At 39.2% G+C, this 16,157-nt stretch overlaps 1 protein-coding gene across 1 annotated transcript in view; it reads left to right on the forward strand.

The window, feature by feature from the left end:
• Nucleotides 1-16,157, forward strand: part of LOC310906213 (uncharacterized protein) — a gene marked incomplete at its 3' end in the record, with an annotated part of 231,093 nt that overhangs the window by 194,436 nt on the left and 20,500 nt on the right. The window contains exon 7 of the mRNA XM_083855273.1: nt 14,000-14,031. Within this exon, the coding sequence (XP_083711399.1) occupies nt 14,000-14,031 (32 nt within the window). The remainder of the gene's footprint in view (nt 1-13,999; nt 14,032-16,157) is intronic.

The following is a 16,157-nucleotide window of genomic DNA, read 5'->3' on the forward strand; positions in this document are numbered from 1 at the left end:
TTTTCTTTTTCCAGCTCTCAGAATTTCTATTCAGTCCCACTGAAGACTCTCAGGGCTGTGTTCCTGTGTGTCCCTCCTACATCCCCTGACTCAGGGTATTCCTCTGCCTTTTCATAGTCTTCCTTCTGCATTTTCTTCCTGTTTTCCTCAGTAATCTTCCTACTGCTTTTTCTTTCCTGTTTACATTTATGTGTAACACACACATGAAAAATTTATTTCTGTGACAAAAAGCAAGACTCTACTCTAGCTGTCCCTGGCTTCTGGTCTTGGCTTCAGCAATGGATTTCTGGGGGAAGATCTCTGGCTTTGTCCTGTTGGAAATGGTTTCTGGCAAAAAGGTGTGAAACAGTCAGAGTAAGCCAGTGAATGATTGTAATCAGGTACAGTAAGAAGGATGTGACCAAACCCATGAGAGAAGGGCTCTGCAGGAAAAAGTTCCTCTGAGACCTGTCTGACATCAAACAGATAGAAAGAGGATGTTTAACAGAAGCAGGCAATGTTGAACAGAAGAAAGAGGTCTTCTGGGACCTCATGCAGTCTTTGCTCTCAGTGATACAAAAATATCTTGACTGTATCTCAAAATAAAAGCAACAATGGTTATTTTTAAAGATCAGGCATGTTTTAGGAACAACAGAAACAGAGACCTACGTGGTTCACACAATTTAAATCAAATCATGGTTGAAGTATCTTATTAATGACATGTAATTAACTGCCAATCACTGAATTTTACACATGGGACAGCATCAGCTATACAAAAAATAAACCACAACACAATAGCACACTTCCAAAATAATAATAATAAACACCTATAAATTTCTAACCATCCTTCTGAAGGAATCCTAAACAAACCCAGTAAGTTATTTTTGCCCTCACCCTGCAGAGTTATACGTATTCTCTCACCCAGCCCATCCACACCCAGTGCCAGTGGGTTGTGAGGACACTGAGAATGCAGATTCCTCTGCTCACACACAGCTCATGCTGGGCATGCTGCTCTCTAAATCCTGCCAATCCACCTGCTGGGGAAACACCCTGGCAGTGAATCTCTGCCCCTGAGGTGTGGGTTCCTACACGCTGTAGCCAGTGCTGTCAGTCCAGTGGTGGCTGTGTGGGATGGGTGGGGAGTTGCTCTTAAGGCCTGGGCAGAGGTGACCATGCTGGCTGGCAGCTTCTGTCTCTGGCCCTCTATTTCCACTCCAGCATCTTTGCTCCATATTACAGACCTTCATTTATTGCTTTTCAGGTTGATTTCTTCTTTGTATCAAAAGTCAGTCTAGGTCTCTGGTTGTTTTTCAATCTGGATGATGGCCATCTTCCTCTTTAACCCCTTTCTCAGAAGCTACAGGATTAAGTACAAAGAATATACATCAGAACATTGTTCCACCCACACTGACCAGCTTTGCTAACAAATAGGATTAAATAGCTTGGTTAGGATCTCTGTAGTCTGTCACATCATCTTGCTCTGAGCTGGCTTTTGAGACTGCTACATTATTCTGTGTAAACAAGCAGATATAGAAAAGTCTTGCAAACAAGAAAGAAAAATGAATAAAAAACTACCTGTGAGGAATGCCTGTGAATAAGGACTAAAAGCACCTTGGCTCTCTGGGGAAAGCCTGCAGTACAGCTCTATAGTTGGTAAGGAAAGGCAGTCTGAGCTTTTGCAGATGAGGTCTCTATTGAATCTCACCGTGGTTTTTCAGCGGTGTAGCCCATTACCCTGCCAGATATTTTTGTTTCTCTGGAAGACTTCCCAGAAGAGGACATGTGCCTGCATTTCAGCCTGGTATCTTAATTCAAGCCCTCTTTCTCTTCAGAGTGTCTGTCTTAAAGGCAAATAAGGAGCAGAGTGATGTTAATTACCATCAGTTATCGGCTGAAGATAAAAATGTGTGTGGGGACAAGTTTGAATGAGAGGCCAATAGTAGCAGCACCTTAAAAGACACAAAAAAACCATCAGAACTCTTTTGCCAAACCTGTAACTTGGCATTAATGAAATATTCCATTAGATTAGATTGAATTATATCTATATCAGTTTACAATTTTGTAAAATGCTTCTACCAGCTAGGCGATTATACTAAGATCTAACAGTTTTTAAACAAATATCCTTACTTTTCAAATGTCTATTGTTCTATATTTAATATTTGCAAAGGAAGAAAATGCAAGGTCTGACCCCTGAATAGAATTTCTGCCTGATAAAATGTGCCTTTTTAGGAACCACCTAAACTTTCCGGTAAATAAGCATTTGGTATTTATGAAGAATAATTAAAGTCAAATGGAAATGAGAAGTTTATATGCTCAGGAAAATCAAAAAGAAAGCAGAATTCAGAGCTTTTATTTCAGTTCTGTAGTTCCCCTGTGTTAGTAACAATATGAATAGCAGGAAAAAATAGGAAATTGGAAAAACGTGAATGTATCTGAGTGGGGTGGAATTTTTGCAGGGGAAAAAGTAGTCCTCTTTGTTTTCTTAGAAGAGCAGACCAGGGAAACTTAGAAACTGCTTTAGCCGAGAAAGATGAGGATTTGTGCAATGAGGGAAGTTAAGCTTGAAAGAAATTTTAAAAAATAGAGCTTTCTGTACATATGTAGCAAAAAAGGCATCCTGCACTGGAACTCAATGACAAAACAAGTGAATTGTCAGTGAATTGCTGAAACCTGCAAAACAAGATAAAGTCGGAGGTCGCCTGGAAGCTGAAGAGATCCCCTAGAGAGGCATGGATAAAGATGTTGAGGGTACCTAGTGACTGGAGTGCAAAGTAGACGCTTTCTAAACTAAATTCTGCAGTTCACTGAAGTCTGAAACGTCAGAAGTCGTCATTCAAAAGGGAGAACTGGGGCTGCTGAGATAAGATCTAGTCATCCTTGAAAGGAGCAGGGCTAGCCAACTAAAGGAATGAAGACGTGTTTGAATTGGATCAGCTGTGCAACCAGCAGCAGAGGCAGTGAGCAAATGTTGACAAATTCCATATGTTCAGATTTTCAGGTAGGGCAGCTTCATTCTAGAATCTGGACAGCAGTGACAACTGATGAATTTCAAAATGTTTTTGAGAGAGTGAATTAGGCTGATTTTGAAGACATTACTGGCATCCTTCTGCCATTTCTTTTCCCCATCAGTCACAACTGTGCTCAAAATTGTGGCTTGAATTCCCAGAAAATAAATAAATAACAGTCCTAGTGGAAGATTAATAGCTGGCTATATGGTAGGAAAAGGAGGACCTCTAATCTTGAAAGAATTCACTTATATGCAATTTAGACTACTTATGTACCACAGAGCAGTCTTGTATTTATTTAATGTATGTTACACCTGTGAAATTAGTTAGGTGGATAATTTTAAACATTCAAATGTCAAGAAAATTTACTATTTCATTATGAAAGTTAGATATTTCATTGAAAATCTCAGGGGAAATATAAAAAAAAAAGGTTAAAATTATTTTTAAATGTTTCCTCAAAACACAGCTAGTTTGTAATTGCCTCCATATGTTTCATATGGACACAGTTATTTCCACACATATATTCACAATTACAGACACATACATATATATTAATGATACCTCAAAATCATCTATATCCAAATTTTTTAACTTCTTGGGTAGGGAAGGGATAATTTGTCCACATCAGAATGTGCTGCCTTGGGGTAGAAAAATATACCAGGCATTTAGACACAAGTGGTTTTTCTACAAAAGTGTTTGGCTGCTTTGCTGCTATAAAGACCAGAGATAGCTGACTAGATCTGCAGCAGGTCCCACACCTTTTCATCGGCAATTAAGAGAGGGATGGACTGATACCCTGATTTCTAACAGGAATGGGGGAAACGACTCATGTCTGTTAGCTCCACAGGGTATTTCTGGTCCTACAAATTGGTTTGAAGGCATGGAAGTCTCCCAGATAATGGCACATTAGTATGGCACAGTGCACAAGCTAACGAGCCTTGCCTCTTGGGGGAATCATTAGGCTGAGGGCAGTGCTATTTTGACATGAGTACTTTGCTCCCAGTGTCATAGTTAACTCAATGATGCTGGCTTGGTGGGAGGGGGTGAAGTCCCTGAACCATCCTGTATTGCCACATGGAATGCACTGACTTGCAGTACCTCTAGTTCTGATGCTTAGGTAATCTAAATTAGGTTAAATTAAATTTTTACCAAATTAAGTTAAATTAAATTACTTCTGAAATAGTCTGTTTTTACATCTTGGATCCAGTTTCTAGTCAAGTCAATGGCTCATTCCATGGACTCCTCTGGGTTTTATATCAGCCTTCAGACATTTTCATATAAGAGAAAAAACAACAAAGTGGGGGAAGGAGGAGCAGGAAACATAGAACAGCCCCTGGCTTGGCACATTAGGAAATTTAGACAGATACTGCAATAGGAACACACTGTCTTATCTTCAAAGGCAAAACAGAGTCAAGGCTCAGTTATGACAATCTATGCAGAGAGAGCTGCAGGGCTAGTTAGATGACGATGGACTGATTTTCATGAAGAAAGATATACCAGCTGACAAGAACACAGAATCATTTTAGAGAGCAGTGCAAAATGTGCTGGTTTTTTCAGACATTTCCCTCTAGCTATACAGAGACAGGAAGGACGTCCTACAGAAAAGGATGTTAGCTTTAGTTCTCAAGAGATCCCACCTGGATTTCTTGTTCTGCTACAAACTTTTTTGCAAAAACTTGAGCAAAGCTCTTCTTTGTTAAATCCACAAAGGTTGTTTTTCCTAGTGCCAGTTCCAGTCTCTTGCTTGCACTGATCTCCAAGCCGTAATATTATTTATCAATGGGTGTTTATCAGTGAGCACTTTCTAAGAGCACAGTAGGTGAGCACACATATGGATTAGCCTTTCAGTTTTCTTTTGTTTCAATGCCTCCTGAGCAAGAAAAGGAAGGAAGGGTTGAGAATATCCCGTTACCCAAGCTAGCTTGAAACATGGGAGTTCTGGACAATGGTTGCAATGCTCTACTTTGTTTTTGTTGTGTTTGTTTGGGGTTTTTTTGTTTGTGGTGGGTTTTTTGTGGGTTTTTGTTTGTTTGTTTGTTTGGTTTTTTTGTAAATGTTGTTGTTGTTTAGTGCAAAGTTTTTTCCAGTTGCTGTCTTTTCCATGTTGTAACAGCAATGCTGTTATGTTGCAATGATAATAAGTGCATTTTAAGTGTGAAACTACATAGGTAGTGAAAGTAAGCACTTGCTTCTCTCCTAAAAAAGCAGGTTTATCTGTGTAAAACCACAGAGGTAGTAGAAGGCCAGTTCTGAATAACTGAGCCCCAAGGATATTCTGTACTGCAGAGCAGTGTCACAGCTTGCCTACCCAGGCTGCCTCATTCTGAGGGGAGGCAGCTGTTTCAGCATACTAACAAGCCCTGTTGTGAGTGCTACACTGATGTGGCCACAGAGATGCTTAGAACTGGCTTCGCTCACTGAAAGGCAGCCTGGGATCTCTGTCATGCAGTGAGCACAGAGATGCTCAGAGGTACACGATGTGCAGATCAGTGCCAGACTCGGGCTCAGCAGATTCATGATGACTTAAGGCAACGTTTCATTACTCTGGAGCAATTACATTTTGGTTGGACAACTGGTCTCTGAATTCTCATTAAAAGGCTCCTATGCCCACTAAAGGGTCGAGGAACTTCTTTGTAAATAGGGGCAGACAGGTCCTCAGCTCTGTAAATCTGTGCAACTCCCTTTAAATCAATGAAGCTGTTCTAGTACACTCAAGGTGAGGATCTGACTCAAAGACTAATGAAAGAGAGGTGACACCAAGAAAGAGATTTTTCTAAGCTTTCAACATTAGTCTGACTCTGTTTCCTCTGAAAGCAAGTCTTATTAAATTCAGAGGGAGCAGATGCCAAACTGAAGGCTGAGAAATCCCATCCCTCAGACCAAGAGTGCCACAGACTGTGCTCTGGTGAGACTGACTGTGCAGGTTGAGCAGTCTGGTGCAGTACTTTTTGGTCAGCAGTGAAAAACCCTGGTCCACTCAAAAATCAGGAGAGGAAAGCCAAAACAGACAGGATAAAGTTCAGAAAAGCAGCATATTTCCACTGCATCCCCAAGTACTGAAAGAGAGATGCTCCAAAACCTTAGATTCTCCCAGGACTCCAAGATGTAGTGTCTAGACAGTCTCAGAGTAGCTTTTTGGATATATGTTTCCATGAGGATTTCAGGAATTGTTTAAGGCCAAGCTGTTCTGTGTTGATGTTACTATATGACTAAAAGCATGTGAGTAGGGGGAAAGAGGACTTGAGAAAGCCATTGAGATGGTGTCACTGAAATGCTCAGTATTTTAGCTGATCCATAACGGAATCAGAAAATGTTGGATTAATTGACCTTCACTGTCCTTGCTCTATTGGATGCAATGACAAACAGATGCCAGTACAACAGAAATAACTCAAAGAATTTAATTAAAGAAAAAATGTTAAGCAATGGGGCCAAAAATAGTACTTAAGCAACCCTCCTCTCAGATAGCCTTTTGTGTAATGATTAAAAAAAAAAAAGAAACTTAAGTTCATAAATTAACTTCTAATGGAGCAGGGAATGGGTTAATGTAACTGGAGAAGATAAATGTCAGGATAATTTTTTAAGTGCTTTATCTGCTAATAGCACTGAGCCCAAAACAGCACTGATGTGTTAATGCAACTTGATCAAGCTGATTATATAGCAGCAGATAGACATTTTGCTTATCTGCCGGTCTCATCATCATTCATTTTCAGTATGTTTGAACTGACTACACTGCACATCAGTAGTTATGTTCTATATGCAGTAAAATTGCCACATTACATGTTTGCAATGACATACGTATCTATATTTGCTTCCTGAGGACAGGAAGCTTTCCATCATTCTTAGGCTGTGGAGGTGCTTTCACTGTGAAAAGAGTTTCACACAGGAAACATTTCATTAGCACAACTATCTTTTTTGATTCAAATAATTATGGTTAATTCAGCAACAAGCAGATTCTTGACAACAACATGAGGATATCCCTCAGTAACAGTTACTTACCTCAGCTGGCTTCAAAACAGGCTTCCTGAAAGAATAAGGGTGAATTTTTCTGACTAAGGATCTCAAAATGTAGATCTTAGATAATCTTGACCCATGGTTCACAGGCAACATGCTGTCTGTAGAAACTTCTCCATTACCCACGACCCTAGGGAATAGAAATGCTCCAACTTAATCTGGCAGGGAGAGAGAAATACCATATTGTCTGCAAAATGTTTCTGTGTTGTGGCTGGTGCTTCAGAAATGGGAACAGTATCCATGTGGAAATGGGCTAAGGAAGGGTATAATTTTTAGCTCTACTGTGGAAGCAACTCCCTGGCTGTCTGGGGTTCTTTGCTTCACAGACAATTGTGCTGGCAGACAGTCATTTAGGAGGCCATCCTTAAATGCTATAATTTAGGGGAGCACACTGTGCATGCTGTATTTTATAGAAAGCTGATGAATCCCTGCTTTCAACAGCACAATCCAGCTCAAGCTTTAAGTATTGCCTCTATATGTAATTTTTCTATAACATCTCTGTTTGCATTGATAGTAAAATCTTAAAAGGGAAGAGAAAAAGAAAATCTCATTGAAAAGTTAGGAAAAAACCCAGAAAGTACTGGGTAGGAAACTTTTAATGTTAGCATTCATATCAGAACACATGCAGTGCCAGTTCTTTGTAATTATCAAAAACCAGAAAGTGTAAGCATGGGGGAAAATACAAAGCTGGAAGTACACATGACAGGAGAAATAATGTCTAAATTATTCTTATTTTTGCAATTTCTCTTTTGGCATCTTTCTCATAGCAGAGAGTATAATTTTCACTGGTTTTTTTTAAAGTTTCACTAATTGTTTTGTTTGCTTTGTTCAGATCCTGGAGAAATTTGGTAATCCTAGTACTACTGCATGATCCACCAACAGTAGCCCCCAAATGGAAAAGCATCTTATTATGAGATGTTGTCTTCACACCAAGAGGCATTTTGGGGTAGTAAATAGCAGTTTGTGGAATAAAGCAATTGTAAATATGCAAGTGCACTCAGCAAACAGATGGTGTTTAGAATGAGCTGGATTCCCTTTTCATAGCTCTAGCTTAAAATATTTGATTCAAAAGTTCACATTGAAGTTTTTTTCTCCTAATCCCTTAGTAAGATATAGCGGTCTTGAAGGTTATCTGTCGCCTCAGCCTGAGCACAGGCTTTCATTTCTCAAGTATGATCTTACTTGCAATTAGACCATATAGAATACCAGATATTCTGTTCTATTAAAAAAAAAGGACAAAAAAAAAAAAACTTCCCCACAGTTCTGCTCACAGCAGTGTTTGGATTCAGGAAATTGTACTCTAATAGCACCAATATGCCAATGGGGTGTTTCTACAAAAAATTATAAAAAGGAAACCTGCCTGTTTATGGTGAACTCAGCTTGTTTGCGGGAGGTTTTTTTAATTGGAAAAATGGAAAGATTTAAACACTGTTTCAGATTTGAAAAAGTTGTTCCCAGTAAAAGATAAGTCCAGCAAAACCCAGGCAGATTTGCCAACTGGAATTTTAAAATATTCATTCATATTCCTTTATCCTATTCCATTAATGGGACAAAAGTTTGTTCTCAGTAACTATAATGGGGCTGAACTATGGAGGGACAGGAAACTAAAGAGAGCAGGATTGTGGTCAGTATTGGCTTGGATAGACAAGCTGTCTTCTTTTGAGGGATGACCATTATGATAGCCAACATTGCAATGTTGGAAAGTGTTTAGAAAGGCTGAAATAATGGTCTCAGTCTGAAGGAATGAATGCAGGCCCAGGTTTGGCAATGTGTCCATGTGTGGCTGTGTGCTGAATGCCAGGTTATGCTTCTGAGTCAGAGGTGCCACGGATTGTCCTAGTATGGGCAGTGTGAACAGGTCAGCTACAGTCCTTGTCCCTTTGGGGAAATTGCCAAGCTTTTTACCTTGTTCCTTCTGGTCATTTACATTGCACATGGGTTTGTCTGTGAATGTTGAACATGCTGCTTGCACGCCTTGTCTCTACTTTGTGCTGTCACAGTGCTCCTAATGTCACCTTCAGAGCCAAGCTGCCCACCCAGCAAGCCCAGAGCAGCCCTCAGGATGGAGTTATCCAGGAGAGCACAACCTAGGGCATGTGCACTGCCCCCTGGGCCTGCAAACCTTTCCAGAAACTACTCTGAGTACTCCTGCCTCTCCTTTTTGTGAGCCCCCTTAAACAAAGCTGCTGCAATGGGCCAATACTTGTCCCAGAGAATGCAGCTGCTCTCTGTCACCCCATGTCCCTGAGCTCCAGTTTGCTCACATGCAGCATGTCCTTGACATGACACCACAGGCCAACCAGGGCATCTAAACCCTCTTGCTAAGAGGGCTGACTGTATTAATGCTGCTAGCTGAAAGCTGATCCTTCCTCCTCTTTTCTGATAGTATCAAGCCCTGGCTTGCTGAATTTGCACTCCCACTGGAAGAGCAGCACCTGTGACCATCAGCCCCTAAGGTATGAGTCCTTCTCAGATTACCTCTGTGATGAATCAGTGGCCTTGCAGCCCTGCTCAGCCCTGGTTCCTGTTCCCACTCTTAGTTACTTACAGGCAGGACCCTCCACCTTGGCCAAGGACACTGTTGGCCAGTTTCTCACCCAAGGCTGTCAGGTGGCCCTTGTGTGGTTTACAGAGGCACCTCTCAAGCACCTGAGCTACTGCCAGCTGCTGCCACGTTCATGCAGTCAGCAAACAAGGCTTCTGCACATCAGCCATGGCCAAAACTTGCTCAGATTCACTCTCCTCTCTGACTGACTTTCTCAGCCATCACACAATTCCTTTCACTCTTGAATGGAAGCTGTGCTATAGCATTTTGTGCAGGTAATTGTCCTGCCCATATCCTCTGTGTGAAAGCACACAGGCAGAGAATGATCCATTGCCATTTTAACTAGGAAAATATGAGAGGAGCAGGGAGAGGAAGGGAAAGAAAAAGAGATGGAGTGGGACAGAGAAGAAAGGAGGGGAAGAGGAAGAGATAAAGAGGGGAAATATGAGAGAGAAATGCCATGGCATGCACATAAGCCCAGGGTTTTCTGGAGGGACCAGTACTGCAGATGATGAAATGTCACTCTGGCAGAAAAAGTATTTGTGGACGTTATTATTTTTCCACTGACATTCTGGTAGAGAGAAAAAGACAATTTCTCATCTGTTGGCACCCATCACTAGAGAAAGTTTTAAGAGTACTTGTTTATTCCATGGTCTCTTCTGTGTAAGTTTGAGATTTGGTTGGTTCATTTTCTTGTTATTTTTCAAGAACAGATACATTCTTCCCTCCTGTTAGTTCATCTGCCTTGTATTTTTTAACAGCCAGCAGAATTACTACAGCACCCAAGATGCAATATGGTGTTTATTTTGCAGACACTTCACAGTAGCTACAAAATTTCACCACAGAACTGAATTCACTGGCCTGAACAGAAAGAGAGTATAAACTGTCTTCATGTACCCAAAGATAATATGACAGAATAAAAATAGCTGTTTGTTGCTAAAACACAAGTTTACTGTTTTTCTAGTGTACTTTAAAAAGCAAGCTCTGATTATAAAGAAAGCAAGTAGTTTCACATACAGCAATGTTCTTTGAAAAAACTACTATTCTAGCATGAAAGATTTTCAGAGGAAAAGTTTTACTGTGATTGGCACAATTCTCTTGCCTTTTACTGATAATATTTGTCACAGAAGCCGACCAGAAGTCCAGAATATTTTCTTTCCTAGGCTGAGGAGATATAGACAAATGCACCAATTGCATATACCAACAAAATACTGTATTCTGTGGCTGTCAAAACTGGATCAATTATACTCAATATTCTTTTCTACTGATGGGTTCCTAGGACACAAACATACACATGCCACTTAAGGATACATTATTTGAAAATGGAATTAGAAGTACACAGTCAGAGCCACAAAAATAGGATACTTATCAGAAACCATGCTTGTAACTCACATGATTAAGGAGAAGCAAATGTGGAAATACATCTTCATAAAAAATTCACACAGTCACAAATTGTGCCATCTATTTCTGTACACCACATTTTTGTTACTCCTGGAGAGAGAAGGTCTTTTTATTTAAAATAATTGTTGTTGGTTTTTCGAAAGACATAAAGTATTAATCTTTTCCCCTCTCCTGCTGCCTTCTAGAAGCAGTCAAAGAGCTGAAATTAATTAAGTTCTGACCTCATGTCAGCTTTGTGTATCATCATTAACAGAAAACAATATCCTTAAGGTCTAAGATCTGCACAATTAAAGCCAGAAATCTGTGGAAAAAGAACAAGATTAAAAAGCAAGTGTTGAGAGAGAGAGTTCAGAAGTTGAATTCCCTTGCACGGGGAGATGCAGTCACTGAAATGTTCACCTAAAGTACACAGGTACATTTACATAAATCCCTTTGTTCCCCTGTGCAATTACCTTTCCATTTATCTCCACGGAGTTTCCTTTCTCTAAATCTCGTATGCTTTTCTCATTTATTTCACACTTGCATGTTACAGCCCAGCCACTCTCAGAAACAAATATCCATTTGGAAAACAGAGGTAATCAGGATTCATCCTGGATTCAGCCCTGGTGTATGTGAAACAGCCCATTGTTCTCTTACTGCACCTGTTATTGCTGCCGAGGAAAAAACATATTCCAGTCAGGACAGTTTTTCTGACTTACCTTCCTAAAAACCCTGGTGTGTGAAGACCTGCTGACTGATATCCCTACCTTATGCTGCTTTTGGAGCTGCATTAGACTAGTAAGGCTGGAAAGACTGAATCTGCATTTTCCCACTCAGTGGCTTTCATCAGGGTTGTTTATTCTCGTACTCTCACCTCTAGGAAATAAAACCTTTGTTTATTCACTTTCCAAGTTTGGTAATTTCCAAATGTGTTTTTTTTTTTTTTTCTTAAATGCCATCTTTCTTATCTCTTCATATTTAAAATTTTGATATAATTATTTGGTTTCATAGTTCAAAAAGTAACCAGATACGCTAGTTTCAAAAATCAATGTAACACTTTTTCCTTCAAAATGAAGTCCTTTTCCATCTCCACTTTGCCCTTGAGAATAAAGGATTGAGTTGAAGTAAAATGCTATAATAAAACCAAAAAGATTGACTATTTTGTTCTTCTTTTATCACAAAAGGGGAAAAAGGCAAAATTAATTAAAGCAAATCCTGATTTCTTTTGTTAAGAGCAGTTAATTGGAAAAAAATAGATTTAAAGTGTTTTGATGTCTTCATTGTTTTTCTGATTATTTCTTTGGATTCATCTTTACTAGTCCTTGATGCATTTCCCCTTTCTACTGATTTCTGTCAAAACCTCAATTTTTCTCTCTGAATGGTGTTTAAGACATCATCTTTCTTTTAATTGTTTTTTTTTCTATTATCTATACTATGATTTTGACTTCTTTTTGTCTTACAGCACCTTTCTCCCACTCTTCTTAATACTAATAAATTGATTTTTTTTGTTGCTGAATCTTCCACTTGCATGCCATATTTTAATTTGAATTCTTCGATCCTACTGGCATGTTTTAAATGAATATTTAGTCACTTATGAATGTATTACCTCAGGGGAGTTAATTCAAAAGATCTTTAATGGGAGAGGACAAGAACTAATCCTTTAAAGAAGTCACAATCTAGGTGCACCTTTCAGTCACCTGTGTTTTAAAAAAAATCTGTCAGCTTGCCTTTTCATTGAAATTGTGGGTGATCTCTCCCATCTGTTTGTGCACTGTCCTTGTGTTGAAACTGGATTGCTTTTTACAGAGTCCTGATCCAAAGGACTTTTGAATGTTCTCATGTAGGATAATTCCTCCAGTTCCTTTTTCCTCAACTGATGGAAATTTCCTTTGCTTCCTGCCCATCGTCATTTTCCAAGCTCTCTCAAAGGTACATTGAGTGCTACTGTCTTGTCTCCTAACACAGTCTAATGATAAAATTGTGACTCTGGTTTTGGTTTCCTTTTCCAGAAATCCATTTTGGTGTCCTGCAAAGGTTTCTATTTTATTACTCTTATTCTTTCCACCTTGTCTATCAGAAGTGCAAGAGCTCAAATAACCTTAGACTTTTGTTCTGAATATGTAATTCAGGGGGCCTCATCCAGACCCTGTTTCTTCAATAAACTAAAACAATGTTCATTCCCTTTAGTGTCCTATACAGATTCCCTTTTCTTTGTATATATCTTATCTTTCCTTCCTAACTTCTATGTATCAGTCTGTCATTAAACCTTTTTTTAATTTTTTCTCCTCTGTAGTCTGAATTAATTTCAGCTACAGTTGTACCCAACTCTGTATTCAAAATCTCATTTCTGTCTTGCAAAACTTGCTAATGCTAATCCATTTCTGTAAAAGTATATTCTATTTTTATGGGTCTGATTTTGTTTCCCTTGGTAATATTAATTAATTAAAAAGTAAACTTTTAAACTTAAAAAGTACTAGTTACTCCAGTAAAATGTTGCATTAATAGTGAATGTTACGGGGGGAAAAAAAAAAAGAGAAAAAAAGACCTCCATAAAAAGGTTGCAATGATGACATACAAACTGTCAACTGCTTCAGTTGAAATACTGTCACTCTGGAAAAGTTACCAGGCAAACAAGGGCAGAGGAAAAAAATTATTGAACTCCTAGTTCACTTTTACTTGGCCTAATCCTGTTTCCAAATAGCATCACAAAGCTGGCAAATTTTGCACAGAATTATAGGGAAAGAAGCCTGGATGTACAGCAGTGTGGGAAATGTCAACTGTTGTCTCTCAGCTGTTTGGGGCCTCACTTTATTTTCAGCTGGCTGCCTGTTCTAGTTGACATTGTTGCTTTCTGGAAGGGAAAAGCAAAGCTGCTGTTTTTGTTATCACTGTTGCTCAAACCACTGAAATAGGACTAGCTGCAGCTTTTGCTGTTGTTCTGTTTAACAGACGGCTTGAAAACAGTGTGTTTACAAAGTCTGTAGAAGCCATTGAAATAGTGTTTCCCTGGAAACTTTCATTAAAGTTGTCTTAATACTTCTCCCTCTGGTACTCTTTCCTCTCTTTTTACCCCCAGTAGGTTGTTGAACAAGAGAATGATTTCCAAAACTGGTAAGTAGGGCCTTCTGACTTACCCTTCACTCTTTCCAGACATCTAAATCAACAGTACAAAAGTGACAATAAATCTCTACTCTTGAAATTTATCCATAAAGGATATGAAAAATCTATATTCAAGGTGTTTAAAGAAAGACTGGAAGAAAAGACTGGATGTGGCACTCAGTGCCTGGTCTGGTTGACAAGGTGGGTGTTGGGTCACAGGTTGGACTCAATGATCTCAAAGGTCTTTTCCAAACTAAAGGATTTGGTGATTTTGTGGGGATCATACGAATACAGAGGGAATTAAGGGTGCCCATCATGCTCAAGGAGAGAGGTTTAAATCCAGTGTTTCAGGTCAGCAACAACAATTTTCTCATAGGCTGGCCAACCAACCCTTACCAGGTATGAACTTTCACCTTATTGCCCATGTCCCAGCTCAAGTTTGGAGCTCATTAAAATGCAAGGATGTAAAGAAGCTATCTAGTCTTGTTTTGAAAATATTCACTGTTTTCCTTTGTAATTTCCTTTAGTGAGTTAGCCATACCTTTTGTCAAAAAAAAAAAAAAAAAAAAAGAAAAAAAAAGTTTGTTTTTTATCTCAAATTGTCTGGTTTCTCTTTCCAAATATCATATCTGTGTCTCTCCTTGCTTTAAGAAGATAGATACTGTTCTAGCACCTTGCATTTTCTTTCCATGAAGATATTTATATGCTGGCATCAAATCAGCTGTCAATCTATTTTCTGATAAAATCAAAAGACTGAACTTCCTCCTTCTGCTACTGTAAAATATTTTTTCCAGTCACGAAGTAATTTATCTGGCATTTCCCTACCCTCCCACACCTCTAGTGTTTAAAATATATTTAAATGTGTCTATTAAAAATCTATACAGTTTTCTAATATCAGCACCATGAGTGTAACAGAAGCAAATAATTTCCCTATATGCAGTCTCCATGCTCTAGCACATAAAGCATAAGAAATGTACCAGCATTTCTTACCCAAATGTGGTGATCACTGTGGCTTGTCCATCATAACCTACAAAATTTTCTTTCAGCCACTGCATTCTAGGACACAACTCCCAAGACACAGTGCTGATAGGGCCTCTATCTCCTCTCTCCAGATGTTTCTTCATTGATTTCTTTCACCGCAGCAACTGTATTTTGTTTGAATGGACCCAGGACAGCGAGTAATCAGGGCACTCTGTTTGTTCTGCCTTATTCTTTTGTCATCCTTATTACTTCTTTGTCACATCCTCAAGCTTTATCAACCACCCCTCTTAGAAGCCTGTTCAAGTACTTGGCCACCCTCTCAGCAAATTATGCTCACTAATGTTCAATTTAAACTTCCCCTGATGCAGATTTTAATTGTTCCCACCCAATCCCATCGATGGATATCAAGGAGAACAGAACAGCATCTCCCTCTCAACTCCCCTTCCTCAGGAAGCTGTAGAGAGCAATGAGGTCACCTATCAGACTCCTTGATAATAACAACCCTGCAAAAGTTATTTCAATGCTGCCTGAACTTCTCCAGATCTGAGTGTGCCTGGGCATCTTCCTTCTCTATTTGCTCTGGAGTAACCAGAAGGAGGAACCAGAAGCTGGAAAGATAAACTAGAATTAAAAAAGCACAGATTCAGGGAAAGAAATACAAATTCCTCGTCTGATACATTGCCTTCCGGTTTTCATTATCCAGTTCTACCTGGTTGCACTTAAAAACCAGGATATAAAACTGTAACAAGAAATGCCATCTCCTGGAATTTGTGACTTCTTAATTAGTTCCTATTCAGTCTGAAAATCACAAACACTATTCAAATGTTAATTATTCAGATTGTGCTACATTCTACCTATTATATGGGTGCAGTCATCCACTATCAAAAGTACAAAAGGGGCTAGAAAACACTTCCCAAAGCAGTTAGTGCAGATGATACTAACAATGGAATTTAAAACTTGCAAGGATATCAGTAAGTTCCTAGATTTGCCGATCCACTTGTCAGAAGTGAAAAACTTCATAAAGCAATAGGGAAACAGCTATTCTTTTTTCTAGATACTCTGCCTGCATCTGTATGACAAAATTAAGCACTTTCACAAACATTTCCAGGACTGTTTAATTTACTGTTAGAGCTGTAGCAAATACAGGGATATTCTCT

This window comes from Zosterops lateralis, assembly GCF_965231275.1.
Source record: "Zosterops lateralis genome assembly, chromosome: 2".
NCBI lineage: Eukaryota > Metazoa > Chordata > Aves > Passeriformes > Zosteropidae > Zosterops > Zosterops lateralis.